Below are 27,642 nucleotides of genomic sequence, written 5' to 3'. Positions count from 1 at the left end.
GGGAATTTCCGGTATTTCATCATTTTGTCACCGTAATCGGTTTCCGTGTTAACACAAAACAAGCATTTCATGAAATTCTTGTTTTAAAATATGGACTTTCATAAAATACCCTTGAGTTGTGCATAAAAAAGACATGAAATTTAATTTTAAAAGACAATATTGACCTGTGACATGTTTAATTTGATCTTGTATTAGTTCATATCCAAAAAAATGACATCGGAAAAAAATAAAATGAAAAAATAAAATAAAATAATTTTTCTACCTACCTACCCTATTTTTTTCAGGGCGGTAGCAGGAAACAAGACTATTATTTTTTTTTGGCCTAAAGTTTTTCACTTTCACTGACAAAATGTTTGTTTGGTCCTTTAAACTTACTTTATACGCTATTTTTGAAATCTGCACTATATTATGAAAAGTTAAAAGGACAGGTCAAGAAGTCTACATGTTGCAATTCCAAAACTGAATATGTTTTAATCAGAGTACTATTTTTTTCGCTGACACAGTTTGTTCCTGTTCGGTTGACAACTCTTAATAAATGCAGTAGAGTTTACCTAAGAGTTTTGAGGTATCTGTGGTAAATATATAGCATCTAAATATTCTTCTAGTAGATGCTTGTCTAAATAAACTCTTTGTCTTTCCAGCTTTTCATCTTCATTAGCAATTGTTGTGATTTACCTGTAAGTTACATTATTTACTTACCTACAGAAAGCATCGTTGACTCGAGTCACTAAAACAGCTTTCTTCTCACACTTCATACATGTTCTTTCCTCCCTTAAAAAAATAATGAAAGTAAATTGAAGTATTATAGATCTTGATTTATAAACTTGCAGGTAATAAAAGGAATGATACAAATCTACTACTTGATCACAAAGCAAAACAGACTTTATTTTTTGCCAGTGATCTTGAATTTGCCAAAATGACCTTGGATTCAATGATGACACACTCTAAGGTCATAAGCAACAAAACGGGAAAGAAAATACCCAATCTTCAATCTTGGGACAATAAAAATATTATAAGTAATGTTTAATGTATTAATTTCAAAATTAATCTCTACTCCACCCCTCTGGATGACTGATGCTAATTAAGGATGTGTCATTTAAATATGGATATTAATTTGACTTTTTTCACAACAAATGAGGATGGGGCACACTCTGTAAGGCCAAGCTTAAAAAATTCTCATAACAAGTTGCCAACCTGTAATTTTTAGAGTTGGTAAGGGGGTAGGGATGGGGTTTTTTTTTTTGGGGGGGGGGGGGGGCAGGGGTCTAGAATTTTTTTTTAAATTCACTTGCCCACGGGCAAGTAATAAAAGATAGAGAAAATCATCTAGTTTTACTGATTTTTTTTTTTTTTGAAAACATATCAGAAAATCATTTAATTTTACTGGTTTATTTATTTGAAAACATATCATTAATTAACCTAAAACAGAACTCAAAAACAAAAATCTAGAAAAATATAAACAACTCTATTTTGTTATTTTTTTATTGTGTAGTTTTAATGTATACACCATCTAAAAGCAATTATTATGTATTGTTTATTATTTTGTTAAAATATCTATTGATTTAATCACATTTTGACAAAACGTTGTTTTCAAAACATCATTTATGTTTTAAAAGCCATTCCGTAAATTTGAGATCTCTCCGGATTGGTTCCGATATTATACAAGTAATTGGACTTCCTATGATAAGTATTGGAGATTAAATAAATGAAATGTAGCAGACTTGTGCAGATTCTAATACAATGTAATTGAATGTTTATTGTTATTGATTTCTTTTAATAAACTTGAAAAGTTTTGCTGGCTCAGCCTGAAATTTATTACTTTCCCATTCGGGTAAGTTTATCATGAAAACTATCTTTCCCGAGATGAATTTCACTTGCCCAGGGCAGCGGGAACCCCTGGGGGGGGGGGGGGGGGGGTATTTTAGTTTTCAGGTTTTTGTTGGATAACAATTTAAAGCATAGTGATTTTCACAGAGTTACTGAAGTAAATTAGCTCCACTTACAAAGCTACTAATTGATAAAAACAAAAATAAAAAATAGAAAATGAAACTTTCAATATCCTAAAAACTTGAATCTTACCCACAAAAAATTATCTCAAGAAAAGGCTGAAATTTTTTTGGGGTTGGGTGCATTTTTTAAGTGGGTCAGTAGGCAACTGCAAACAAACATTTTTTTTATTTTTGGCCTATTTAAGGTACAGAACCAAGATTTTATTCTATGATAATAATTTTTTTGCACGACTCCAATCTGGTGATAAATATTGCTTGTTCCCTAATGTTAATACTGTACAATAGACAGTTTTTGTATGACATAGTTTTGTTCCGAGTTATTTCTCTTGGCAGCCATCTTAGAGGTCAAACTGGTAAATTTTCCTCTTATATCACTTTCGTTAATGAATTGTCCGTCTCACTCTGTCATCTGATTGCTGTCATGGTGAAAAAAAAGGATGAAAAGAGAGTTTGAGACAACAGAATTACCACTCCTGGTCTTGTACAATCACTAGATTTAGCTATGTAGCTTGAATTACCTACATAGCTTTATTTCCCTACATATACCTGAAGTAGCTTTATTTAGCTACTAAATCAAACTTATTTCTTAAATTAGCATTTTTCTAGAAAGTGAAGAAAACTGCACTTTGATGCAGTGATAGTTTTCAACTTTGAACTCATCTGAAAACAATTCATGAAAAAATCACTCTTGGAGATGTGTCTTTTTCTGCGCAATTGCAATCAATGTTCTAAAAGTTTTGGGGCTATATACAACAGTTAATTTGTGACCTAACAGTTACTTCTTGAGTGAAATAACAAAGAAAACCAGTTTTGGTTAACATGAGCACAATGTGAAGTAATCATACTTATCCATGCCTCATCGCACACAAGGTGGTGTACAGTTACTCAAACAATGATAAATCATATTTTCCTTTAAAGTGTTCAGATGCAGCAATGTTAAAACTATCTCTGCTTTAGATTGCTTTTTAAATAATACAGAGAATAAATATTAGTAGACATTTACTTGCGAATTTTTATCTTTTTTAAAATAAGATGCAAAATTGTCAATCTAATTAAAATTAGATGTCCCGAATCCGCTATCGCTTCTCAAACATCTAACAACATCCCATTCGGGGTCACGTCAGAGCGACCTTTCGATTACCCAATGAAATCGCCGTCGTCGAAATCTTGGCTTATAGTTCGGATGCGTTTCTTTTTTTTACTGCCAAACCTAAACGCCCGAGAGGTTTCGTAGTAAACAAAATATGCATGGTAAAGACCGTGCTATATATGAATGTGACTTGCGGGATATATAGTAGTTTGTGCATTTTCGTTTGCGTTATTCAGGTAAGAATGCCAGATTGGCGGACTAACGTTCAATTTATACCAAAATTACTTTAATTCAACGTAAGACAGTCTACTGAGCATCAATAATATAGAGATGTAGCCGTGGAACTAATTTTAGAATTGAATACAGAAAGTTGAATCTGATTGGCCAAAATATTTATGTTTATTCATAATCGAAAGGTCGCTCTGACGTGACCCCGAATGGGATGTTGTTAGATGTTTGAGAAGCGATAGCGGATTCGGAACATCTAATTTTAATTAGATTGCAAAATTGTGAAAAGTTGCCTTGAAATAGCTAAATAAAGCTACCTGAGGTAGGTAAATAAAGCTACGGTAGGTAATTTTAGCTACGTAGCTAAATGTACTGATTTTACTGGACCTGACATTCAGAGAATATACAGACTTGGGGGGGGGGGGGGGAAATGTAGTCTACCTTTCCATTTAACTTAGTAAAAACCATAATGATGTTAACATTTTTATAGCGATGGAGCGATATTATGAGACACCAGAAAACTGCAGTATAATCGCGGATACATTATTTTTTCTCCGAACAGGAGAAAGATGTAGAGATGCTTGCGATTGGCCTCCCTAACGGTCACACCTTCTGACATATAACGTAGATACAATACATACACTATTTTTTCTCTCCGAACAGGAGAAATTTCCTCGCCGTCTTGAACACTGCACATGGTCTAGGTATATTGGTAATGACGAGTGATGAAATTTTGTGTTTCATTCTCAATGTAAAATATTTGCTTGATTTGTCGACTTAAATTTTCTCTACTGTAAAACGCATTGCTGACAGAGAGAATATGTAATAATAAAAAGCAAGTCGTACATAAGCCTATTCTTCTTTTGCCCCCCCCCCCTTTCCCCAATGCAATTCCCCAATCCCCAAGTGTAAGGGAAACTAGTCAGGGAGAACATCTAAGCTTGACATTATGAAGTGCATTGGCGGATCCAGGAATTTTTGTCGGGGGGATCTAATACCCCTCAAAGAAAGAAAGAAACAATTAACCTTTTTTCTTGAAAAAAAAAAAAAATAAATATAAGTAAATAAAAAAACCTCTTACTTCGTGTTTTCAAACTTACATGCATAGTATTGAAAAATTAACCTGATGTGCAACAAGTGTTTTTTTTTTTTTTATCAAATTAGTCCTACTCAATTTAAATTTTACCATTGGCCAGGATCAAAATAGTTTTAAAAAAAGAAACAAAACAAAAAAAGAAACTTCATTATTCTTAATTTACAATGATTGACAATGCATTTTTAAAGGAATTAAGATATATAGCAATTGTAAATGTGTGAGAGAAAAATTGCACATACTCAGTGCTACACACACACACACACACCCACCCTCACCCTCCCTCCCTCACACACACACACACACACACACTCCCTCACACACACACACACACACACACAAAGTTCCTGATTTCTTTCTGTCCTGCAGAGTTAAATACAAGCTTAAGGTCATTGTTGCAGTATTTGAAAATTAACTGTTTTGTGAGCTGCTCAATTAAGTCATTACATGACCATGCAGTATAATTGTTCATGTTATCAATTGAATGAGCAAGCTCTTACTGATATAGACTTCTGTAGATAAATGATTTTCAAATGGTACCTGTAATTCGTTATAACTGCTAAGTTTACAATATATATTTTAAAGTCATGGTGAATGAAAATCTCTTTGGTGTAAGCGTCAATTTATTATCAACGTGTTTGTTATAAGCCATCGTCGCAAGCCACGGGTTTTGTGTCCATTCTAGTTTGTTGAAATAGAATGGACACAAAACTTGTTGCTTGCAACGATGGTTATAAGCATGTTTTACAATATAAACATGCTTCATACACATCTATGTACATATAACAATGATAACCAGTCTCAGCTGGGTCCTCATCACATTAGGTTTACTTCTTTCAATTGAAAATAACAAAGAAACAGAAATAAGAAAGATTGATTTTTATTATTTATGTCATATACATTTGCCAAACATTTATTTCAACAAACATTACCTATACATGTTATTGATCTCTCAAAAGTTAATTAACAGCATGCATTAATTACTCCCCCCCCCCCTTCCCCTCAAAAAAAAATCTGCAAAACTGCTACTAGTTTGCTTTTCTTTAAGAAAAAATAAATGTTGATCGTACTCTAGCTCCCCCCTTCCCTTACCACCTTCCAGGTCTTAAATAACAAATTCTACTATTGTCATGTACAAAGCTATCAAATTTTCATTAAATAAGAATGGATCATCTTAAACACAATCATCACAGAGATGTGTTCAAGTGAAATTAACCTTCTTTTCTGTAGGACACATTTTTAATGCATATGTGCATTGCTTTTTAGTGAATTTTTTTTTCATTCATTTATTTATAATAAATAAAATTTTTGTGCATCTACATTTTTAAAAAATGATTTTTGTTCTGTTCATATGTATTAATTAACTATCACTTCAAGAGGAGAGAATGATATGTTGATCATTACAATATAGCACTTGTCAATAATTAATCATGACTCTACATTTTTTTTAAAAGCAGAATAAAATATACACTGAATTATCCAAGAAACTGTACAAATATATATCTAGATTCTTGAAGAATAATGACTTATTTCTTCAAAAATGGTGATAAAAATGTTATCAAGCAAATTTAGTTTGACCGTATGGTGTAAAATTTAGACAAAAATCATTACTGACAATGAAAAATGTATAAAGGAAACCTAGTGACTTATCTATTTAAGAGTTACCTCTCTTTGCTGAGTGACCAGCTCACCTTAATACACTGTAATACATATATGCAGCATAATGCAAACTTTCACACGAGGACATGATTTTGACATGGCACAACCATCGCTTCCAGCACATCAGCAAAAACTAAATGTGCTGTCAGTTTCATTTTAAAATGTTCACCGTTATACAATGTCAGATGCAATTTGCTGAATGTTTTTTGCAGTGTAATTTTTTTTTCTTCAAAATAACTAAATGCTCATATAAATGTCTTCTTTTATAAAAACAAAAGTTCAATAAAAAAAACTGTGACCATTGACCATAACACACTTTTGCAAAATATTTAGCATCTTACCCTTGTTATTGATAGCACATTCTTTGCCTTCGGAAAAAATTAAAATGCAACACGAGAGATGCAGGAGAAATATCTAAAAGTAAAGTGAACTGCTTTGTAATGAGAATTATTATGCTTCCCTATATATATTAAAAAAAAGAAAAATTACAATCTTCATAAACACTTTTAAATGAAATGCGAAGTGCATCCTTTGACTCCAATGTTTATAAATTCTAGGCAAATATAAGTGATTAAAAAAGGCTTTGACATTTAAGTCCTACACTGCTATTAGTAACAGAAATGGTAAAATTAACATGATTAAGAAACTACTCCTTTCAAAAATGAAACTTTTACACATTGTCTAAATCAAACAATACCAAGTAAAACATTTTCCCCCAATGCCTGAACATAATTCCATCTTCAGAAAAAAAAAAATCACAATTTGAAACTATTTATTTCTCTATCAATTATCTATTCCAATGCATGTTTGAAGAAGCCTGCCTCTTTTTATAGGATACTTAATTTATATCCCTATAAATTACATGTACTACCTTACAGATACCTCTCTTCATAAAAAAAATCATTAAATTAAATGTTTTAAGGTTGCAAATTCTTCTTCAATGTTGTAAGGTTGCAAATTCTTCTTCTACATTTACATGTATCTTACTGCATGATGACCATCTTGACATGAAGTCTTGATCTAAATTTTGAGCAACTATTAATAAATCTAATTTGCAGGTGAGTGAAAATTATTTTTTATTCTCAGGCAGAAATAAGAATAAGATTTAGAAATACTGTATACAGGGAAATTTTCGCCCGTTTTATTTTCGCCCCTTTCGCCATAGACACAAGTGGGCGAATTTAATACGGAGCCAATTCAATTAAAAAAAGTATAATTTTTTGTACAAATCTGTGAGTGGGCCAAATTAAAACGGGGCAAAATTGTCTGGTAGTGTGAAAGGGCGAAAATAACATGGGGGCGAAATAACCCTCTATATAACTATTAATTTTAAGCAGCCTGACAGCCAGAGATTTAATTAGTGATTAGTGGAGACACAGTCTGAAAATAAAGAAACCCTCCTAGTCTTACATTTCTGAGGCAAAAATATGTCTACCAATTTTACTTCCCTTTCCACCTATTGCCATTTTTTTTCAAATGGAATGGCTCATAATTCATAATGAAATCAATATGTCATTTTCATAAGCAATTATCAAGAGAAAGTTTTTTCAATAACAATCTACAATCTAAACATATAAACAGAAATTTGGTGCCCTATGAAAGTAGTCAACGGTAATTTTTTTTTGAAATCAAGAAATCATCACAGTATATTATGAACAATTTTAACATGATTATAACAATAAAACATTACATAATCAACTCAAATTTAAACAAGTAAAACGAGTCATGAAGTCAATTTATAACTCATATCTCAAGAACTGCTTGAGTTTTTTCGGCAATGGCAACTTATTTAGGTCTTCTTCACTAGTTAGTTGTAGTATCCTGTCCCTGCAAGCATTCTGAAGAGTGGACACTGGAAAACAAAACAAAAAAATAATATAAAAATTTTAGTAATAATGAATCAAGATTTTATAAAGTATACTATGTAAATGCCTGGTCTTTTAAACCAATTATCATATCATGTGTAAAAAAAAATTAAAATCACCACATCTCCACAATTTAAAATTAAAGTTCCATGGCAAGAAACTGACAATTTGTCAAGCAAGTTTAAACTTCACAATGATATCAATAAACTATTGAAACATTCAATATAGCAAAAATATTCATAAAACATTTTTTTACACCATGTTTTTTTAAAACTTTACCTCCATACAGCTGGATAATTCGTACTTGTTTAGTTGTACCATACACATCTACTACAGCATGTAAGTTCCCCCCTTGGTAAGGAATGTAGCGGGCACAAGGCCCCTGGTCCTCCCCGTTAATGATGAACCTCATTTCTGCAGTGTCACCATTCACTTTATACATAATCCCAATCCTACTGCCTACATCAGTTGGTAACACATTCTTTTTGGGCACATGATATGAATTATTTCCACTTTTAGTTGATGGAAAAAGTTTTCCTAACGGTAATAACAAGCTCCTACTGAATGACCCCTGAGGAGTCTGCACGATGTCCGTATCACCTACGACTGATTGGTAAGGTTCGTCCCCATTATCACTATCATCCTCCTCATTCAGCATCACTTTATTGTGAGATTTAGTCACAGCAAATATCCATGATTTTCCCATGTTATGCAGGTCCGGGAGTGCATACTGCGGTAGCTCAAACTGATCGGCCGGATTAAATTGAGTCAGACCTATCCTCATATGTCCACTCCATCCCCGTTCATTTTTCTCTATCTCGACGAGAAATATTTCACCTGGCCTGAGTGGCTTCTCACTAAACGTCAGTGCATGAGCAAAGCTGGTTTCCCTGTATGCCACCATGTTGTCATGGAGAAGGCGAATGTTCTGTCCATGGTAAGGATGAAATCTCGTCATTGTCAGTTAATCATTATCTACAAAAGTATTATACAATTACATATGTATTGCATTAAAATATCTAGATTATTTGTGAAACAAAATCACAATGACAAATACAAAGACCACTGTGTTGTTTTAGACAGTATAAAACATAAAACAAAATCTTGAAGAATAATCTGTCATCTAAAATAACACATCTATCATAAAATGTTCTGTGTTTACTTTGTACATGAGAATTTCTGCAATGTTTCTGCAATGATAGTACAAGTCTACTGATGCACTATTGACATCAGATAGTTTAAATAATCACCATGTATAATCAGTATTGTTGATATCTGATAGTTGAAATTACTGTGAAATTTTTTTTTTGAGGCTGAATTTTTTGCTCGAAAGGAACACACACACTCAGATTGAGTACTCTAGCATTAAAATATTACCCTACAGACAAGGTTAAACAATAGAATAATGTCTCTTCTACTTTCATTGTAGGCCAGTAAGCCAATCTGTTACCTCTATGATTTTCAGAGGAGAGTTCTAAATGTCAAAATGACTAACAAATTGAAAAAAAAATGAAATGTAAAGTAATGTAAGATTGTCTCCTATGTACAAGATGTAATACATTTGTAACAGGAGAGGAGAAAAATGTGATGGACCAGACTGAGATTAAAACTTGGGCCCCCTGAATCTACAGTCAGGTGCTCTGCCAACTGAGCTATCTTGCCACCGGCGATTGAACCCATCTTACCGCCACACACTGATTTTTTTTTTTTCTGTTCAGAGGCATGAGAACACACAGGGATACTTGTTATGATTAATCTGGTACTTATCTTTTTTACACATTATACAATGATATCTTTCAATAGTGTTCTGCAGCTGATCTGCTCCATTCTGCTTCAATAAAGCGATATGAGACTTATTCTGTGGCGAACACTGTCTTGAACAAATGAATTATTTATAATACTAATGTACACTCAATCTATGATCATATTTAATTGCCACTTTTCTTCTGAATAAGTACAATACATTTTATTTGAACTCCCTAAATTTATTTCTGAACAATTCCACTCATTCTGCTTATTGGAGGTATATTCATGGGATGCACATTCTTTGTAGACATGGTAGAGTACACCTGTACACAGGCTTCTTTAGCTGGAACAGAGTTCCAGAACAGGCTCTCACCACAGTTGGAATATTTCCACTACTGTTGCAATGTAACTGAAGATGAGGAGGAACTCTCTGGCACAATTTTGAAGAATACAAATGAATTTACATTTAAATAAACACCAAATTCATCATGACAAAATATATAAACAAAAAAAATCAAAATTTTTCCATGTTTCTCTTTTTTTTTTTTATCAGTTCAAATTTTAGTGCCACGTTGGGAATCAAAACTCTGTAAGCATAGATTATAATTATCTATACCTGTTTATTTTTCCACATTGTCAACATATGGGATGAATATTGTTAAACTGAGTCTGCAGGGTTTTATTCAGGGCTTGTTCAGAGTAGGGACAGAATATTCAAACTAACAGCTCTTCATTCTGATCTCTATTGACATCATTGATTAACTAGTATTTTCCTACAGACCTAATCTTACAAGTATGATCATTGACGAAGACTCGTCTTCACTCAACATGTTCCGACTACAGTATAACACGCTAATAATGAAGTGCCAGGGAGTGATGATTTCGCTTCGATGTAAGTATTACAATATATTTTAAAGCCACTGGGAATGAAAATCACTTCATCATAAGCATTTATTCAGAATGTTCGCTATAAGCGTGTTTTACTGTAGACTATATTATGAAAGATATATGCATACAACAATCTCATGTCAGATATTTGCCAAAAAAAAAAATCATTGCTAAACAAGATAAAAAAAATATCAATAACCTTTAATAGCAAAGATATGCAATTATAAATAAAGCTATAATACAAGTTTACTAATGTAAAGGTTTCTAATTTATTTCGATGTTATTCACACCTACATCTGTACATAATGCTATTCCTTTCGGCTTTCAACACTGTTCAACTGAAAGTACAAGAAATGCGTATAATATTCATTCATACCTCTATATACTAGACGAATATACAAATGAACCATTTGTTTTAATGCTCATGAGGAAAGTCTGTAAATTCAGCACAAATGATTGGAAATGTGTATTTTCTGTCTGGAAAAATACATTTATCGCATATGGACCGTACCCTATGAGAGCAAATACATAAAATATACCACTTCCGGTTCATGAATATAGTACATCCATTGTAATTGGCTAATTTGTTTACTATTGACCAATGGGATTTAGTTACACACCTACAGCTTGCCGCTTCAATCAATGTGAAAGTAGGAAAGAAACATGTTTGTAACAAAACAGATTGAATCTGAACACAAAGATTTAATACACGATGTTTCATTTGACTTCTACGGTAAACGGATGGCAACATGCTCTAGCGATCAAAGTGTAAAGGTGAAAATTTCATCAAATTACTGTATATTAATAAAGTAGATTGTCATGGTTTAAACAGGTCTTGATTTAGCTATATAGCTCGAATTATTATACCTCTGTGTATTTTTTCTATATAAAAAAATGTCAAATAATCCTGCTATTTTATCTAAAAAGCCTATACCATGAAATAGTTTTAGTACTACTTGCCCATGGTGAAATAGTCGACATATTCACTGGCAACATTTGATTCCCTCTAGCCTGGTTCCCTGTCCCTGTTTTGCTTCGTGTACTCCGCGTCACTAGGGCCAGGTGAACTACAATGGATTCAGGGCGAATCTGCCCTGAATCTGAGCCCATTGTGACGTTGTATTTAGCTGCGCTTCTGGTGTAGAAATTCATTGTGACGTCATATTTTTCTACGCCGTCGATGTAATGTATCATTGTGACGTTTATATTTATTTCCATGGTTAACGGCAACGGCTCAAAAATCCAACAATTTAGCGTGATTGTTCTGACCAATCAGGGGACAGCATAGATTGTAATCCACCTGGCTCTCCTGCCTTGGCAAGGATGAGCCAGGGGACCAGGCTAGATTCCCTCATGTTTCATCTCGAAAGTCTTCTGGTTTTATCCTGATCGTAACATGTAAAGTCTGCTCTGGTATTTACTGACTATTTGGGCAATAGCAAGTTTTTTTACCCCCTCGACAGCAACTATTTCCCTCTGCTGTGCCTCAGGAAATAGTTACTGTCTAGTGGGACAATAAACTTGCTGTTGTCCTCATTGCCAATAAATAGGTGTATATTAGCTATATAGCTTTTTAAGCTATTCAAAATACTATACTGTATTGAAATAGCTTAATCAAGCTATTTTTTAAAACCTGACATGCTCTAAGCTGTTAGCAGGAAATATATGTATCTAAATTAAATAATATTAATATGTTAACTGTGTGACTGTTGGGGTGAGCACAGTTGTGTAAATTACTGGATACCTATTCACTTTTAATTAAGATCCATTTCTTCAAATTGCTTGAGAAATTTGGAATGTCTAGATTGTGACAACACATGACATCATATGTTAGTTGCATTTCCATAACAAAGTCTGAAAAGTGCAAACAAAAATATTTAATCTATCTATCTGCAATATCCATTAAATAAATGTTTAATCAAGGTGAATTTATTTTTTGGTAAACTTTTGTTGTTGCTGGGAGAAAGTAGTTTGTGACGAGATATAGTTTGCAAAGGATTGTGGGGCTGGAGGTTTCTGTAGAAAAAAAATTCATTTGGATCAATGTGCATAGTCAAATTTTCTCTTCATTGTTCAAAAGCTTATAAAAGTAAAAAGATGGCGAACAATAAGGCCAAAGATATGATTCTGTTGTTGACTGCTATGGAAAAACCACAATAGGCTCTCTCAGTTGGAGCATAATAGTTATACATAGTATAATTTTTAAGATTTATTCTATCGGACTCTTTTAAATGGGGATTGTGTTTCTTGTAAACAAATGGCAACTGGGCTATGGTCCTGAATTAGTAAAGTCAGATTGTTAAAATTAACTTACTTGTAAAAGCTTGCTTTCCACCACTCGCTATAAGTACTTTTTTGTAGCTTGTAAATGACCTAAAAGATTGCTTGCATTTTCTAATTATGATTTCATTTATCCATTTTAGGTTTGGGATCTTGGAGAAGATGGAGAATGGAAGTGTACAGCAAGCTGGAAGGTGCATTGACAAATCATCAACATTTCTATTAAATGGAGTACTCATTCAAACATGTAGATAATCCCATACCAGTAGAATTAGAATCAAATTCAAAGATGGAGAGACAAAGTCCTAATATACTGGTTGCAATATAAAAACAGCATTTCATGTTTGTGTGTCAAAAGTAAATTATATAGAGGATATCTATAATGAGTGATTCTGATTAAGATCTAGTATGAAATTGATGTAGTGAATATGTTCACAAGTCTTGTCAAATTTAGTTTGCAAAAATGTGAATATGCATATTTATTTTGTACACCCCTGTAGCCATATGAGAATGCTTGAAATTGTTGTAAGCACAAAGCTGCCAACCCTTACGATTTTGTCGTAAGGCTTATGGTTTGAGCGTCTAAAATATGCCTTATGATTTATCTATCTATCCTTACGATTACCATTTCTTTCCATCAAAAGTTTGAAATACTGGTATTTTCATTGCTGTCCACCTTCAGTTTTCAGCATTATAATACAAAAGTCATAGTCCTTACAGCACTTGCTTATGTTGTCATTGTCTGTTTCCATGCTAACTTGAGATCTAAATCATTTCAAAGTAATCAAAATGGAAATATCTAGCAGCCTGGGGGGTTGGGGGATTTCTAAGCGGCCTCCAGATCTCCTCCTTAGGATTTTTATCTTTATGATGTTGGCAGCTCTGCAAATACTTAATTCATCAGGTCTGATATAAGAAATACCCTCCAATGTCAATTCCCCAGTGTATGTAGGCTCAAACTTTCAATATTTGATCACTTTGTATTACTCATTATAGCATATGAATTGTAAGTCTTGTCATCTTTTTTTTTCAGACACATAGTGGATCAGTTTTTAGGGTAACTTGGGCTCATCCAGAATTTGGTCAGGTGCTGGCCACCTGTTCCTTTGACAGACAGGCAGCAGTGTGGGAGGAGAACTTTGGGGATGTGAGCAGGGAGGGTGTGAAGAGTAACTGGATCAAAAAGAGCATTCTGGTAGACAGTCGCACTGCAGTAACTGATGTTAAATTTGCTCCAAAACACCTTGGGTTACAGTTGGTTAGTTAAATGCTGTCCTGTTTTCTCTTCTTTATCGTACTGCAATTTATCATGAAGTTGAAAATATGAATACCTATTCCTTTCAGTTCTGAAATTATATGATTGTTCATGCTTTTCCATAGGCTGTTTGTTGCTCTGATGGTATGGTAAGAATTTATGAATGTCCAGATGTAATGAACATAAGCCAGTGGTCTCTACAACATGACATACAAACAAAGTTCAAATGCAGTTGTCTTAGTTGGAACTCCTCAAGGTACAAAGAACAAAATCAGAAAGCACTAAATGTTAAAAAATTTCAGTAAGAGGTGACTATTTCTCACATGATGCTGAAAAACTTTGATGTAATAAATACGTGAGGATTTGTCATTTTTATTTTTTTTACCAGAAATTTTTCATAATTTACACACACATATATATATATATATATATATATATATATATATATATATATATATATATATATATATATATATATATATATATATATATATATATATATATATATATTTATGGGTTATATTTCCAATTTATAACTTTCAAAAAAAGACATGTTTTTATATATTTTTAATTCATGTATAATAGGATGCATCCACCAATGATTGCGGTGGGGAGTGATGATAATAATCCGTCAGGTGGAGGAAAATGTCAGGTGTTTGAGTACAACGACAGCACCAGGTATGACTTTGTGAAATCTGATGGTGGAAGATTCATCTCCTCACAATTTATGGGATATTCTGAACATGTTTTGAATATATATTTTTTAAAATGATCATTGGAAATTTGCACCCCCCTTTTTTAGTATATTTAGATATAATGTAAACAAAATTTTCATATGCTATATGGCTAAATCACAGTGGCTATGATTTGTTTGGCTGAGTATTCTACTACAGTTTAGAAAATTTGATACATGTATTGATGTTTAATGTAAACACCCACCATTGCATTGATTTTGCATGTTTTAAGAGTAAGAGAATCAGATGGTTTGCCTAATTTGAGTCAGCAGTTCACAACATTTGAGTTGATTAGCTTTGTTGTCATGTTGTATTTTGACATCAAAAGTGCAAGAACTTCAAAATCTGTAAAAACCGAAGTAATAAGTACATAATATCATATGATGACCTGAATTCAGGCTTGACAGTTGTGAATATACAGTTGTGAATAGACAGTTGTGAATAGCAAAACTAATCATTAGAAGAGCTGCTTACATTTGACAGGTGGCAACTTTTTAAACTTGGAAACGAACATGTTGGTAAATAACATGACCCCTTTGGTAATTATTTTCCAACAGTCTTGCAGACAGAGAAAAAAAAATCACATGATAGTTTTTCACTATTTTTTAAAGAAAATGGACCAAAGTTGAAACAATAGTAGCTGTCACTGATCCAGTACATGACGTGGCATTTGCTCCCAACCTCGGCAGATCGTACCATCTGTTGGCCATAGCATCTAAGGAACTAAAGATCATCAGCTTAACTCCACTTGGGTACTGTATTTCTCTGTGCTCTGTTTCATTTTGATAGCGTGATTTATCTCCAGTTGAAATTCATTTTTGTTGAGTTGTATCTGTGGAGAAAGAAAGAGGATGTGTGCAAGAGAGTTGAGAATATGATATACTGTATACAGGATTATTTTCGCCCCATGTTATATTTGCCCTTTCACACTTACAAATAGTTTTGCCCAGTTTTATATTCACCCATTCACAGTTCTGTTTATGAAATTATACTGTGTATTTTCGAATTCGCCCCATTTTAATATTGGCCCACCTGTGAGTAGGGCTAAAGGGGCAAAAATAAAACAGGGCAAAAATTTCCCTGTATACAATATTAGAGACATATGATATTTTAGAGACATACAGCATATATTTAATGATAGTTTTATTTACTGCAATTTTGTGAGTTTTTTTTTGTTGTCTAAATGCAAAATAAGAGTCCTTGTGAATTTTACAGGAAGGAACTTCAATTACCTTTCTGAAGGAGGATGCATGAAAATTAAGTTCTGAGCATAAATATAATGTCTCAGGGGAATATTTACAGTATAAATGTAATCTATTAAATAATTATTTTGTTGTTTTGTAGCAGAGATTCTGTTATTGGAAATCAGGCAGTGGTCAGTAGGTTTGAAATGAAGCAGGTGGCCAGTTTTGCAGACCATGAATCACCGGTAAGAAATAGTTTCTGAATTAGAGGAATAAATGATGAGAAACAGAGTAAGGAAGGACAACTCTGATGTCCAAAATAGCTTCCATGTTTATAAAATCAGAAGTATTTGAGACAGACAAAAAAGCAAAATTTGCTATCTTTTACAGGTATGGCGAGTCAGCTGGAATGTCACAGGGACTGTGCTTTCCTCCTCAGGGGATGATGGATGTGTCAGGTTATGGAAAGGTATTGACTGTCTTTACACTGTAGAGATAATATAGCTCATATGACTCTTTCATAAGATGGCTATTGAAGGATTAAAAATTGCTCCCCATCTTGACTCATGTACAGACATACAAACTCTTACTCAATTGTATATAAAGTATTTTGTCACTTTTTAACATTTTCATGAGAGCATTGTGTATTGTTTTTTTTAATTCAGTTTTGTTCAGGTGAAATATAAATGCATAGCCCCTCCCTTCCGTTTTTACTTCTCATGGTATTTTATGCATCATCCTTCTTCCACCGATCATAACCAGTATGATGAGAAGAGAGGCTGTTCCTCCCTCATAAATTAATTCAATCAGAGCTCTGTGAAAACTTACAAATGATTTAAGTGCAATAATGCTTTTTGATCAGACTTTAAAAGCAATAGGATTACTTTATCTTGGAAATTATTATCAAGGCATGAACAGACTTCTCTAATTAAAGACATTGTAGTACATGTACCATCATAAATGTAACATTGTTTTTCAAAGTGGATGTTGGGGGGGGGGATTGAGAAGCCAAAAAAATGCCTAAACAAAGTTTTCACAAGCTTAAAAAACCCACAGAAACAAAAAGAACAAAAACTTAACAAAACCAGTAGAAAAAAACTTTTGTGTATATGTATGGAAGGAAGGGGGGGGGGGGGGGATTGCATGCCTGCCATTTCTTGAAAATCAGAAGAAATCCTAAATGGCATTCCTTTAAAAAAAAATTCTTGATTGAATGAATAACTTCAATACTAGAGTAACAATAATTTTGTTATAATTTTTTAATGGCTACTTGCAGCAAACTATCTTGGAAGGTGGAAATGTATATCCACACTCAAAGGAGATCCCTCTCAGAATCGCTTTGACAGAAATCTAAGTGCCAACCCCTCACAGATCCCCATCGATGGTGTAAGGTACATACAACAAGGGCCTATGCAAAATGCTAACCAAGTGGTCTGGCACTGAGGCTCCTTAAAGGAAGATTTATTTGTAAAAAAAGATCTAACCTATTGAGATTGCAGTCAATTTTATAATTTGACCATCATTAAGGTTGTGAAAAGTGAATTGGTTTTTTCAAGATGAAATGATCAATGTTGATACATGCAAGAAAATGTGATACAAAGTAGACTTTGACTTTGTGCTTGGTTGTTGATAACGGATTTATATTGTGTTCAGCCAGCAGAGCAGTGAAGACTTAATGAGGATGAATATAAAACGGAACTCGGGGTGGCCATCATTTAACACCAAGAAGGACCAGGGAAAAACATACTACTGACAGTGATCAGCTGGATAGGAATTGAAATATATACCACATCCAAAACATACTAGTCTTACAATGTATGATATATGTTGTCAATAATGGATCTAACATTCCAGTAAAATTATGTTTTATTTTGTGGAGAAAAGATTACAGTGATCTAGTCCATCAGGGCTCCATTGTGAATTACATGTTACCATTGTTAAGTCAAATGCTTTGCTGACTATTTATGCAGTTGAATGGAAAGATAAGAAAATTATAAAATGGAAAAGAATGTCAAAAGCAAATCAAGTGAAGATTTATGAATAAGATTGAATTAGTACCCATTGTCTTCCCATGATGCATGCAAATTTTTGCAAATGCTTTGAACTCTTATATGTTGCTGTTGTGTTTTGTAATGTGAAACATAAATCAATGCAGGCAAGTCTTTTGTGTAGAATTTGAGAAACAGAATGCTAGTATGTGTACTTGTATTGATTTCAGATGCTGACCAATTGTTTGCAATGAAAATGTTCTTCTTTTTTTATCTTAGATGAAATTTGCCATTTGTCCAAATTATGCAGAATTTAATTATTAGGAGAGTCTGTCATTTGTATGGGCATAAGAAATGTTACAAAATATTAAATTTATAATACTGAAGTTGTGAGTTGTGATGTAATTAAAGTGAACAATATTTATATGTAACACTTCAAAACGATGTGGTCTGTAATTCTGTTTGACATTTTTTTTCTTCTTACCCAGTGTCACAGTGATTCTGGAAAATGATAAAATTTAAAACCTTATACTGCAAGGAACAGGGAAAAATGAGTGTATTATAGACTATTATAGTAGTAAGTTTTAGTAAAGATAGTGATACTGATCAGTTCAAAACAATGGCTCAGTAGAACACCATACATGTAAGCAGAGTTAGCAGACCCAGGGAATGATAGAATTCAAGTATGTTTCATGCAATGCAAAATGTTATCAATATAAAGTTTAAAATTTGACAGTTAAATCTTCCTTATAATCTTTATAAATGGTAAATGTTCAAAATTATTTGTTCACCAACATGCTTGGTGGACTAGAGAACATGAGTATCTTGCTACTATAAATCAGAACTTTTGAATAGAAAGTCAGCTTTTGTTTTTCTTAAATACATCACACTGACCAATGGTCTCTGTTCTGATCAATCACTTTGTCAAAAATTAGTAAAGCTTTATAAAAAGAGAAAATCCAAGCTTACACTTTACTAGATATCAGAGACATAAATAATTTTTTTTTGGCATTCTGTGGAGATTTTTTAATTGCATGTATTAAATTAGGCTATTTCTATTTTTTTATTTTGCCACTTTCAGTGGTTGATAGGGCTAATACAGCAAGACCAATTGACGTCTTACTTCAAGTCAGTTGTTAAATGCTGAAGAGATCTACTTCGACTTGGAAACTAGTGGACTCGGTAAGAACCTAAATGGGTTTTGTACGTCTTGTCAATGCTGATGATTATGGCCCTCTTCCAGTATTTCTTCTGTATCCATTTTGAAGGAATAAACCCAACATTTTGTATACAGCAAGAAAATTTCTAATCTGTTTGTCACAAAAACCACCAGGAAGTGTTTATCACAGGATATTTTCAAGTAAAAATATCAGAAAATCAAAATTAACAAGAGGCCCATGGACCACATCGCTCACCTGAGCACACTGGCAAGGCAGAAGCACAAATCAGTTCAGTATTGAAAAGATTGAGGGGGGGGGGGGTCAATATAACAAATGGCTTTGTTGTACTTGAGATGATTTTTAAAAAAATTTCCCATATATTCCTTTGTAAAAATTTGATCCCCCATTGTGGCTCCTCCCTATCCCAGGGGTCATCATTTGAACAAACTTGAATCTACACTACCTGTAAATCCATGTAAATATGACTCATCATGGCTTTGCTGTTCTTGAGAAGAAGATTTTTAAAGATTTTTCCTATATATTTCTATGTAAAACTTTGATCCTCCATTGTGGCCCCGCCCTACCCCCGGGGGGTCATGATTTGAACAAACTTGAATCTACACTACCTGAGGATGCTTCCATATAAATATGACTCATCATGGCTTTGCTGTTCTTGAGAAGAAGATTTTTAAAGGTTTTTCCTATATATTTCTATGTAAAACTTTGATCCTCCACTGTGGCCCCACCCTACCCCCGGGGGTCATGATTTGAACAAACTTGAATCTACACTACCTGAGGATGCTTCCACATGAGTTTCATCTTCCCTGGCTTTGTGGTTCTTGAGAAGAAGATTTTTAAAAGATGCTATTAATTTTTCACTAATTCTTTATTATCTCCCCTTGAAAGAGGGCGTGGCCCTTCATTTGAACAAACTTGAATCCCCTTCACCCAAGGATACTTTGTGGCAAGTTTGGTTGAAATTGGCCCAGTGGTTCTTGAGAAGAAGTCGAAAATGTGAAAAGTTTACAGACGGACAGACAGACGGACTACAGACAAAATGTGATCAGAAAAGCTCACTTGAGCCTTCGGCTCAGGTGAGCTAAAAATTGCTAGTTTTGTAATGTTTTGATTCCATGATTAAAAACACAGCTAGCACTACTATTGTGGTTGACGATGTCCATTATTGTGAATTGAATTCAATAATGGCTAAATGGTTGTAATGTGAGTAATAGCTTACGATGTTGGTTTTATACTCATCTTGTTATTGGATGAAATTCAAGTGGTGAGAATTTCAAATTGTGACTCTGGGTGTGCGTGCTAACTCATAGTGCCGTGGAAATATGAATATGAAAAATTCCATTTGGCATTTCTATCTCATACTTGCTACTAAGATATTAAGTGACAGGAGGAAGATATGTAAATAATTATAAAATCAAAGGATCAAGGTCTTTCAAGACCTGAATACATGCTGAAATGGATTTCACCAGAATGGTTTCTCCTTCGTATGACTTGAATAATCTATGACATAACATTTAACATATATATTGTTCAATGTGCTTTCTTCAGCTGTTCTTCCTGCTTTCAAGACTAATTGACGTACTTGTATATAAACGTAGGAAATACGAAATTTGATAGTGTGGATATATCAAATTTCTTGGATTCGATATCAGTTTTTATATAATAATCGTGTCTGTCAATGATATTGAGGAAGAACTGTTCATTATTTCATGTTTTGTATGAAATTACAGATGATGTAAAAAAAAAAAGTATCCGTTTGTTTAACGAAGTATTCAAATGATTCCATTTATCATACAATTGCATTTACATGTATATTTATCGATGTATGTGTTGTTTCTTACATTAGGTTATTATATTATTGAATAATTCCTAACTCTTTACGCATTAATGCAACGAGTTTGTATCATTTAATAATTGAATCATATAATGAAACAATTATTGTTTATTTTTCAGTCAATACGACGATTTAGCCACCTTCAAAGTACAATATTTACCTCGCCCTTAGGGTTTAGTGAATATTGTACTCCTCAGGTGGCTAAATCATCGTATTGACCTCAAAAACAGCAGAAATTGTATAATTGTAACAATCGGAGTGATGTTGAACACTTCATGGCGATGGCAGCCATTATTGTATCTATCAAATATCTATTTCATCCATTTTAAATATTGTAACCGGAAAAAAAATAGTCTCTGGTGGTGTTGCTAGGCATAGAGATCGTTTTTGTTAATATTGCATTCTATATGACCACAGTTGACAACAAATATTGTAATAAACAGATAGATGACAAAATAATTCATAAGCAATTCAAGGGTCAACATAGCTATGTAACAAAGCACAGTATACTATCAGTCAACCATGGAGATAATAATACGCATTATATTGGAGCTTGGGAATACGTTAATATTAAAATCCATGCAGTGTGGAGTTACGTTCAACACGTACATGGCCGTAGGTACCGGGGGTGGGGGGGGGGGGCACGGGGCTATAGAAAACAGCTACTATATGCTTATGCCCCCAATAATAACATTTGATGACATTTTTTGTATGTCAAGGAATTTTTGAATTTCGGTAGTGCCCCCCAAACTGAAAATGTTTCGTTGTGCCCCCCCCCCCAAACTGAAATTGCTCACTGGCCTGTTCAAGACAAAAAAATGTTATACTCGGCACGCTCAGACTGGTTTATTTTCATTTTTGTGCTGTGCGTTTCACCAGGGACCTATATACTAAGTTAGTATATAGGTCCCTGGTTTCACTGCTTTAATATTGTGTATTGAAAAATTAATCACTGCCATAAGATTGCTTGGGTCAAGGATTCATAGGTCCGTGAACTTGTCATTGGTCCAGGGTCAGTCACTGCAAATTACTGACAATGGCTTACAATTATCCTTGATCGTGACGCATTCTCTTGTCATACGTAAACTTTATATAGCTAATATGAGTTTTTGAACCTAAAAATTTATTGTCTAGACAATAATTCTACTGGCACTGGTCAATTCCTGCGACAATGACCTGGTAGATAATCATGGCAAATCATGTAGTTGTAAGCTATACCTTTGCCTCAATCATTACAATTGGAATGAGCAAATATCTAAAAGGAACAATAACATCATTATTATGAATAGATCACTGATTCAGTCAAACAAATATCTAATTCGTACGAACGACTGATTTGTCCAAATAAATATTTAGTGTAATTGTCCGAACGAATATCAAACAGATGGAACTCAATACCTTAGAACAACTGAAACCTTGAACATCATAGAATCCCTAGTTAAACAAGAGGCAAATGGGTCTTACAAATCACCTACGTGCAATATGCATTTATTTTTTCCGGGGGGGGGGGGGTCTTTTAAACAATAGTATTGTTCCGACAAAATTATTCCCAGTGAGGACCTAATACTTGGACATGGTACAGACAAAAATTGACACGCATTCTATCCAACAGCTGGGTGAATTTGGAAAAAATATTGACCGGTATAATGGAAATTTTGATCTGGGTTGAAATGTGACCCGAGGGGTCTTCTTTCTTAACTTCGGAAAATTGAGATCAACATTGTGGAATTTAGGCCTAGCCCATTGGATATTGAGTCGCATTGTGGAATTTTTATCATCAAAGCGGGTCTAAATTCAGCAGGATTGACATCTTCACAATGTCTTGTAACAAGAGGAACGACATCACAAAACCTTGACATTGTGAAGATGGATCGACAATATTCACAGTTATGATTCATTTATTTAAAATGATATAATTTTTGAGTAATATTTCACTTAATGCGAGCTCATCTGAGTTTTATGACCCTGGAGGCCGAATTTCTAAACCTTACAAAAACCAGAAGTCTCTGATGAGACTGTAGCTCTACTGGTCTGTACGTATAACAAAAGAAAAGTAGCACTTGGATTTGAAACTTTGCAACATGCAACAATAAATAGAATTATGTATCTAAATGTAGTCTACTTCTGTGCCAAGTTATATTGGAATCAAACGAAAACTGTAGGAGGAGTAGCGTTTTGAAAGTATTTCACGGAAATTTCTATTTTTAGTAACCATGACAACACCATCCACCGAAATAAAAAAAAAAAACACAGAAATACATATTATGTATTGTAGTGTGCCAAATTAGACTGAAATCAGACCAAAATTGTAGGAGGAGTAACGTTTTATGGGAGTTTCACAAAAATTTCTATTTTAAGTAACCATGGCAACACTGTTCATCGAATTCAAAAGCCAATGCATTAAATTATGTATCTTAGTATAGCCTAATTATATTAAAAGCAGACTAAAACTGTAGCCGGAGTAGCGTTTTAGAGTAATTTCACAGAAATTTTTATTTTTAGTAACCATGGCAACACCGTTCATCGAAATCAAAAACCGATGCACTAAGTTATGTATCTTAGTGTAGTCTACTTGTGTGCCAAGTTATATTGAAATAAAACCAAAACTGTAGGAGGAGTATTGTTTTAAAGGAATTTCACAGAAATTTCTATTTTTAGTAACCATGGCAACACCGTCCATCGAAATCAAAAACCGATGCACTAAGTTATGTATCTTAGTGTAGTCTACTTGTGTGCCAAGTTATATTGAAATAAAACCAAAACTGTAGGTGGAGTAGCGTTTTAAAGGAATTTCACAGAAATTTCTATTTTTAGTAACCATGGCAACACCGTCCATCGAAATCAAAAACCGATGCACTAAGTTATGTATCTTAGTGTAGTCTACTTGTGTGCCAAGTTATATTGAAATAAAACCAACACTGTAGGAGGAGTATTGTTTTAAAGGAATTTCACAGAAATTTCTATTTTTAGTAACCATGGCAACACCGTCCAAGGAAATCAAAAACCGATGCACTAAATTATGTATCTTAGTGTAGTCTACTTGTGTGCCAAGTTATATTGAAATCAGGCCAAAACTGTAGGAGGAACATCTTCGCTAGCCAAGGGTTTCTGATACGCTACTCTCCTCATAAGCCCTTGGCATACGGTGTTAAAAAAGTTGGGATTTTTTTCTCAAGTCGTGATTGGAGTTGATCGACATCGTTCGACCAATCAGCAATTGTTTTTTGTAAATGACGATATTTGCGTTCGGGATATATCTTGACTCTTTAATATCGGTAATGTAAAACGCAAGTAAACAATGATCCGTAAGACAACATGCCATTCTATGAATAGCTTTATGGTGTCATCCAATATCTAAAGCTACGTGCAAAATATGTGATTAAGAATCTATACTAAAGATGTAGATTTGCATTTTTACATGTTTAAATAACAAATTAACATAAATCGATACCGTCTTGTTAATTATTCTTTAAAAACAAAATTTTTTTAAATACGCTTTTTTTTTCTGTCGATGACGCAACCTGTGCGTACCTGGTAAGAATCATGATCACGAGACAAAAACAATCCCGTCTTTTGTCAGCACCGTTTGCCAAGGGTTTATGAGGAGAGTAGCGTATCAGAAACCCTTGGCTAGCGAAGATGTAGGAGGAATAGCGTTTTGAAAAATTGTTTACAGACAGACGGACGGACGACGGACACCTTGCTATCGCATAAGCTCTTCTGGTCTCTGACCAGTAGAGCTAACCAGGATGACATTGAAGAATGACTGTTATCGCCATTAGAGAATAACCCCCTCCTCTCTCTCTCTCCCCCCCCCCCCCCCAGTTATTTTTGTTTGCTTAATTTGAATTCTTATTGGAGATATTCTTTAAAATAATATATGCTAACCAAAGAGCACCCTAATATTTCGGTGTATCGGATTGAGTGAAATACATAAAAACTAGAGAGCACTTTAACCAATAGAATGTAATTTCACCTGCAAAAAATTTTAATACATGATCAAAATTATAAAATTTAGAAATCGGAAAAAATTAGACCCGAACAAGAGAAAAATAAAAATCATCAGATGTAAAGACCGACCGGCTTCAGAATTTCATCTTGTGTGATCAAGGTGATTTCAAAATCAAAACTTTTTCTTAGTCCTACATGTATAAGAAAGATTAATAATCTAGCTGCAGAACTGTGGCGTTATGGTTTTATAACTTACGGTCAAAGACTAAAATATAAAACCATAACGCTACAGTTCTGCAGCTATTCATATTTTTAAATTATAAGGCTACATGTACGTACATGTATCAGTAACTGCACTCCATCATTATTTGTATATCTTACATCGATCAATGACAAGTTTACTATTTCAAAAGAAATGTGTTGTAAAATAACATATATCAAATAAGGAATTAACATTACAATGAAAAATGAAAGAAAAATATCAAATAACATTCGGCGATACGTTCACAATATCATACTGCATCGTAGTTGTCTATGAAAAGGTTCCTCCTTACGAAAGCCTACTAGGATCAAACTACGGTAAAAAAAAAAAATTAAAAGGCGTTATAACCCTTTTCAAAAGGCGTTATAACGCGAAAAAAGGCTTAATAACTCCTTTTGAAAAGGCGTTAAAACGCGGGAAAAGGCATAATGACGCAAATAAAGGCGTAATTACGCCTTTCCAAAAGGCGTTATAACGCGAAAAAAGGCGTTATTACGCCTTTCCAAAAAGCGTTATTACGCCTTTCTAAAAACCGTTATTACGCCTTTCCAAAAGGCGTTATTACGCTTTTTAAAAGGCCTTATTACGCCTTTTTAAAAGGCGTTATTACGCCTTTCTAAAAGGCAATAATACGCCTTTCAAAAAGGCGTTATAACGCGAAAAAAGGCTTAATTACTCCTTTTGAAAAGGCGTTAAAACGCGGGAAAAGGCATAATGACGCAAATGAAGGCGTAATTACGCCTTTCCAAAAGGCGTTATAACGCGAAAAAAGGCGTTATTACGCCTTTCCAAAAGGCGTTATTACGCCTTTTAAATAGGCGTTATTACGCCTTTCCAAAAGGCGTTATTTTGCCTTTTGAAGGGCCATTATTATGTCTTTGACAGGCCCGTGCTTTTAAAGTGTGTGTGTGTGTGGGGGGGGGGGGGGTCCCATAAAATTGACAAGGAAACAAAAAAACAAGAACCCCCCCCCCCCCCCCCCCGAAAAAAATAAACTGCCTAAACTTGAGGGGAAACTTTTTCTAATTTTTCGGTAAAACTTTTTTTAAATGCAATGACTTGCCCGAGTTTAACCATACTGCAACAAAATGTTAAGGGACCAAACAATCAATAAATGATTTTTTTATATTTAAACTATAGCAAGACTATTCTCCAAAAAGTGGGGTGGGGGAGGCCCCCCCCCCCCCTCACATTCGTACTACCGGCCTGTTTGAAAAGGAGTAATATCCAAAAATGGAAAGGCGTTCTTTTAAAATTATAGTAAATATATGAAAGATTGAACCAAAGCCATCTTTATTTATGCAATATTTAGATTATAGTTTTAATATAAATTATATTATAAATTACAGTATTTTCTATATTCCTGCACATCTCGCAGACAGTTGTTTGCATTTTGCATACATATTAAGAGAAGTTAACACTCTACTTTTGAAAATCCAGGATATAGGCAAAACCAGCTTTGGGCTTTGCTAGCCACGTACTAAAAATTCATGTCGAATTTGAAATATTTTTCTCTCCTCTTGGTAAAAAACAGGCAAAGTAATTGCATAGGTATAATGAGCAATTAGCCTTCAACCAAATTTATGAAATCCATGCACCTTGGTAGAGGCGTCTAGCACCAGAGAAGGACTAAGTTGGTTTAACACTGAAAATATTTTACACATTTAAAAATCTTTTTTCCTGGAAATCTAATTATAATCAGCCCCCAGGGTGGGCTAAGTAAGTCATCTATTGAAAAAAAAAAGAGGCGTAATAACGCCTTTTTAAAAGGCGTAATAACGCCTTTTGAAAAGGCTTAATAACACCTTTTGGAAAGGCGTAATGACGCCTTTTGGAAAGGCGTGATAATGCCTTTTGGAAAGGCGTAATAACGTCTTTTGGAAAGGCGTAATAACGCCTTTTTAAAAGGCGTAATAACGCCTTTTGGAAAGGCGTAATAAGGCCTTTTAGAAAGGCGTAATAACGCCTTTTGGAAAGGCGTAATAACGCCATTTCAAAAGGCGTTATTACGCCTTTTTTCGCGTTATAACGCCTTTTCGAAAGGCGTAATTACGCCTTTATTTGCGTTATTACGCCTTTTTTCGCGTTATGACGCCTTTTCAAAAGGCTTTATAACGCCTTTTGAATTTTGTTTTTACCGTAGTTTGATCCTAATAGGCTTTCGTACCTCCTAGCTGTAGTTCTCCGGAAAAAAAAATCGACAGACCGGAAAGCCACCCATAGAAAAATTAACTGTATATTTATTGCGCACAAAAAGTTGCGCTCGGTTTTGGATTTATTTCTCCAAATTCTTACCTCAACTGCACAATTTGAAAGCTCGATTTCAAAAAAAAATTCCTTAGACCTCTTTCAACTACTCTTGTAGTTGACATCTTTACGAAGCGCGGTTGGCCGAGCC

At 33.9% G+C, this 27,642-nt stretch overlaps 4 protein-coding genes across 4 annotated transcripts in view; 1 reads left to right on the top strand and 3 right to left on the bottom strand.

Moving 5' to 3' along the window:
* LOC133204514 (cytoplasmic tRNA 2-thiolation protein 2-like) overlaps positions 1-4,083 on the bottom strand; it is a 17,949-nt gene extending 13,866 nt beyond the window's left edge. Inside the window, exons 1-2 of the mRNA XM_061340262.1 lie at positions 3,969-4,083; positions 700-771 (exon numbers count right to left, since the gene is read on the bottom strand). Coding sequence (XP_061196246.1) covers positions 700-771; positions 3,969-4,024 — 128 coding nt within the window. The 5' untranslated portion in view covers positions 4,025-4,083. The remainder of the gene's footprint in view (positions 1-699; positions 772-3,968) is intronic.
* Positions 1-27,642, bottom strand: part of LOC133206389 (E3 ubiquitin-protein ligase TRAF7-like) — a 324,928-nt gene that overhangs the window by 86,630 nt on the left and 210,656 nt on the right. The gene's annotated exons all lie outside the window — the stretch shown is intronic.
* LOC133204515 (neuralized-like protein 2) lies at positions 5,330-11,059 on the bottom strand. The gene is made up of 3 exons (XM_061340263.1): positions 10,955-11,059; positions 8,224-8,919; positions 5,330-7,931 (listed from the first exon to the last, which is right to left on the bottom strand). The coding sequence occupies exons 2-3, from the start codon at positions 8,900-8,902 to the stop codon at positions 7,816-7,818; spliced, it is 795 nt and encodes a 264-aa protein (XP_061196247.1). The 5' UTR covers positions 8,903-8,919; positions 10,955-11,059; the 3' UTR covers positions 5,330-7,815.
* LOC133205712 (nucleoporin SEH1-like) lies at positions 11,222-18,405 on the top strand. The gene is made up of 10 exons (XM_061341575.1): positions 11,222-11,352; positions 13,002-13,052; positions 13,892-14,116; positions 14,239-14,369; positions 14,699-14,791; positions 15,459-15,599; positions 16,192-16,276; positions 16,422-16,500; positions 17,308-17,422; positions 17,685-18,405. The coding sequence occupies exons 1-10, from the start codon at positions 11,242-11,244 to the stop codon at positions 17,782-17,784; spliced, it is 1,131 nt and encodes a 376-aa protein (XP_061197559.1). The 5' UTR covers positions 11,222-11,241; the 3' UTR covers positions 17,785-18,405.

Source organism: Saccostrea echinata, unplaced genomic scaffold (genome assembly GCF_033153115.1).
Source record: "Saccostrea echinata isolate AGI-Se365-2 ecotype Australia unplaced genomic scaffold, CSIRO_AGI_Sech_v1 ptg000054l, whole genome shotgun sequence".
NCBI classification, from domain to species: domain Eukaryota; kingdom Metazoa; phylum Mollusca; class Bivalvia; order Ostreida; family Ostreidae; genus Saccostrea; species Saccostrea echinata.
Note: the sequence above shows the minus strand (reverse complement) of the source record. Positions and strands in the feature narration are given on the sequence as shown.

What these genes read in the sequence shown, in the direction of transcription:
- LOC133204515 (XM_061340263.1), bottom strand. Translation starts at nt 8,902, where the DNA reads ATGACGAGATTTCATCCTTACCATGGACAGAACATTCGCCTTCTCCAT. An exon ending in AATTATCCAGCTGTATGGAG is followed by an intron (nt 7,932 to 8,223) that starts GTAAAGTTTTAA and finishes TTTGTTTTCCAG; the next exon opens with TGTCCACTCTTCAGAATGCT.
- LOC133205712 (XM_061341575.1), top strand. Translation starts at nt 11,242, where the DNA reads ATGTTTGTAACAAAACAGATTGAATCTGAACACAAAGATTTAATACAC. An exon ending in CTTAGTTGGAACTCCTCAAG is followed by an intron (nt 14,370 to 14,698) that starts GTACAAAGAACA and finishes CATGTATAATAG; the next exon opens with GATGCATCCACCAATGATTG. An exon ending in ATGTGTCAGGTTATGGAAAG is followed by an intron (nt 16,501 to 17,307) that starts GTATTGACTGTC and finishes GGCTACTTGCAG; the next exon opens with CAAACTATCTTGGAAGGTGG.